The following is a 2866-nucleotide window of genomic DNA, read 5'->3' as shown; positions in this document are numbered from 1 at the left end:
TGCTCATTTTTGAGTTTTCTTAGAAATTCTAAGAACTGGCCCAGATTCATGTGATAGTCATTCCTTAATCCGTAGTCACCATGGGCCTCAAGGAGTAATTCTTCAAAAGAATGGAAGAGTCTCAGATCCTCCCCATTTCCTTCGGTTTCGATACTTTCAGCATGCTTACAGGAAATGTGTTTCCAATTGGGATACCTGATCGTGTGCCAGAACTCCTCACAGTGCTCTTTGAAGCCTTCCACACAGATTATACCAGGCTTTCCTGTCATACAAAACCCAGTCACATCTAACCTTTTCCCAGCATCCAAAATCTTCTTCCTTAGGTCCTGCTGATATATGTGATGGCTGTAGATCCACATTCGGAGAAATATGTTCTTGACCGGCTTTGCTTGTATAGATGGTTCATAAACAAGCTTTCTGTTCAGGAAATAGGAGGCACTGTTGTCCTGTAACCACTGGATTGCTGCACACACACAGAGCTCACCTGGATCAAAAGTCCCTATGTAAGAAGTGAGACCTCTGTTGAGAAGTAGCTGCTGTTGTCTGTCAAGCTCAGAGGACCGTCCAAACAGCTGCAATGCTACATAGGGATAGCTGTGAGGCATGGTTACTTGCAAATCAATTTTCACCTTAAAATGGAAATCAAATAGATTTAAGTACCATAAAATCACCCAAGCTAGTTTATCAGTAGCAACTGCATGATTTTATGAAGTATAATAGTTATTGCTACTATTGGCATCTGTGTGCCAGACACTGTACTAAGTACTTTACACTATTCCTTCCATTTATACATTCATTTATCCCAGTATTTATCAAACACCTAACCATGTTCCAGGTACCCTATGGTAGAATAAAGAAGCGAAGACACCATTTCTACCCTGGTGAAATCTAGAGCCTAGTGAAGGAGACAGACATTAAACAAAAAATTATGCATAGCAAGTGTTGAATTTCAGTGGTGAGAAACATTACCATGGAAGAGTACAAGGACCCAATGAAATGCGTAAACAGGGGGACTGAATCCAGTCTGGGGAACCAAGACATCTCCTTGGGGGAATGACAAAGGATGAGTAGGAAATAGAAGAGTGGCTCTCAAGTGCCTAGTCTACTTATTACCTGTGCTATGCTAATGCTGGAGATAAGTGGGTCAGAAGAAGAAGGTAAATTCATTTTTAGTGTTCAGATTTCTATCTGTTTGCTTTCTGTGTTAGAGTACCACCAAAGAAACAGCCATTCACCTCTTAAAAGCCAGTTTTGCTAAAGGCCACATTTGTATTTGTGAAAATCACATATGTACAAGAGAACCCATACTATAATAGTTGGATGGGTAAAAAACTGTATGACTGAGCAGAATAATAATGGTAGTGAAATGTTTTTTAATTAAAAAAACAATACTGGGTATATTTGTTAAAAGGTTTGCATGTTTACATGTTCATATAAAATTCAGGATGTTTACTGAAGATAATTTACAGGGCACTCGTATTTTACGTATTTTGCTTTCAAACAAGGAATGGAAATATCCTGGAATATCTTGTTTGTTTCTTCAATCTGAAAGCTCATGTTCCAAGCGTTTCCAATAAAAACGAGGTACCTGAGAATTAAAACAACTCAAGGCACTTACCTTGGGCTCCTCAATCTGGAGTGTAATCACAAATTCAATTTTTGGTGGCAGCGCCTCCCTTGTGCCTTCCAGGTATCTTTTTATAGTCGTCAGCGCATTCACATCTTCCAGCTTCACTTCTCCTTGGTTGGGAAACATAGACAACAGCATTTCCATCTCCAGCAGCTGGAGCTGCAGGCACTCTTGGACAGAAGCGGAGGACATGTTGCCTAGAAACCAACCTGCCAGGAAAACTGGAGAGGCCCAGGGACACTGGGTTTGTCAGTCAGCAGTGCCCAGCAAGATCTCCCCACGTTCCCTTTGCGCGGGCGCAGTTTTGCAGGAACACCGGACACTGAGAGCTGGGGGTACACACCGGACACTTACACTTTTCTGCTTTACCTCCTGGGTCCAAAATCTAGCATGTACAGCATCCCCAAGGCACTGCCTTAAAATTCAGATTCCCAGTCTCCCCCACCCCCACCCCGCTTCCGATCTGGATCCGGGGATGTGGACTTCCAACAAGTGTTCCCAATTATTCCCTTGCAGGTGGTTGGCAAGCCTGGATTTGGGGAAAGGCAAGAGGCCCAGGGGGAATCCTCCCAGGTCCCTGGCCTGGGCAGAGCTGGACTCTGCGGGCAGGGAGCCCCGCAGTGCGGGGTGAGGGGGGGAGGGGGAGCTTTGGTTCCCCGGCTCTGGGGTCTTGTGGGCCCAGCCGCCCCCAATGTCAGAAGTCGCCCCTCCGCCTCAGCGCCCAGGGTCCCTCCCGGGTGGTCCTTTCCGCCTCTCCCGAGAGCCAGTGGGCCCGGGCCGGCGTCAGAGAGCTCCGGACGATTTGGACCCATTTGCCTCTGCCCCGAGGGGTCTAAGTTTAAGCAAAGGTGGGGGGGGGGGTAGGAGGGAATGGGAGGGGAGGATCCTACAGTTACATAAATAAAATGAGGTTTAGTGTCAACTAAACCTGGGCGCAGATGGGGCGGGGCGGAGGCCCGAGAAGGCTTCCCGGAATCCAGAGGTTTGGGAGATGAACCCCGAGCATGGAGAAGCGGAGCGGGATATCAGGTCCCTTTCCCTGTGACTGAGGCCACCTTGTCAGAGGCCTCAAATCGGCGCTGGCATCCCCCATCCGGGACCCTAGGATTCCCAGCTTCCCACAGACACGGGATCTACATCCCCCAGACCCAAATTTGGAGGCGGAGCTGGGTATGTTCTGGCCGCAGTGCTCGGACGGCTCGCGCCCCTCGGCTGCAAACCCCGGGCCACCGCGGA

General features: G+C 47.9%; 1 protein-coding gene across 1 annotated transcript in view; it reads right to left on the bottom strand.

The window, feature by feature from the left end:
- The window catches only part of RWDD2A (RWD domain containing 2A), a 4612-nt gene extending 1746 nt beyond the window's left edge, over positions 1-2866 (bottom strand). The window contains exons 1-3 of the mRNA XM_006773497.2: positions 2559-2866; positions 1619-1851; positions 4-629 (exon numbers count right to left, since the gene is read on the bottom strand). Coding sequence (XP_006773560.1) covers positions 4-629; positions 1619-1822 — 830 coding nt within the window. The 5' untranslated portion in view covers positions 1823-1851; positions 2559-2866. The remainder of the gene's footprint in view (positions 1-3; positions 630-1618; positions 1852-2558) is intronic.

The sequence above is a fragment of the Myotis davidii genome, unplaced genomic scaffold (assembly GCF_000327345.1).
Source record: "Myotis davidii unplaced genomic scaffold, ASM32734v1 scaffold185, whole genome shotgun sequence".
Classification (NCBI taxonomy): Eukaryota; Metazoa; Chordata; class Mammalia; order Chiroptera; family Vespertilionidae; genus Myotis; species Myotis davidii.
This window is presented reverse-complemented; position numbering and strand designations above follow the sequence as displayed.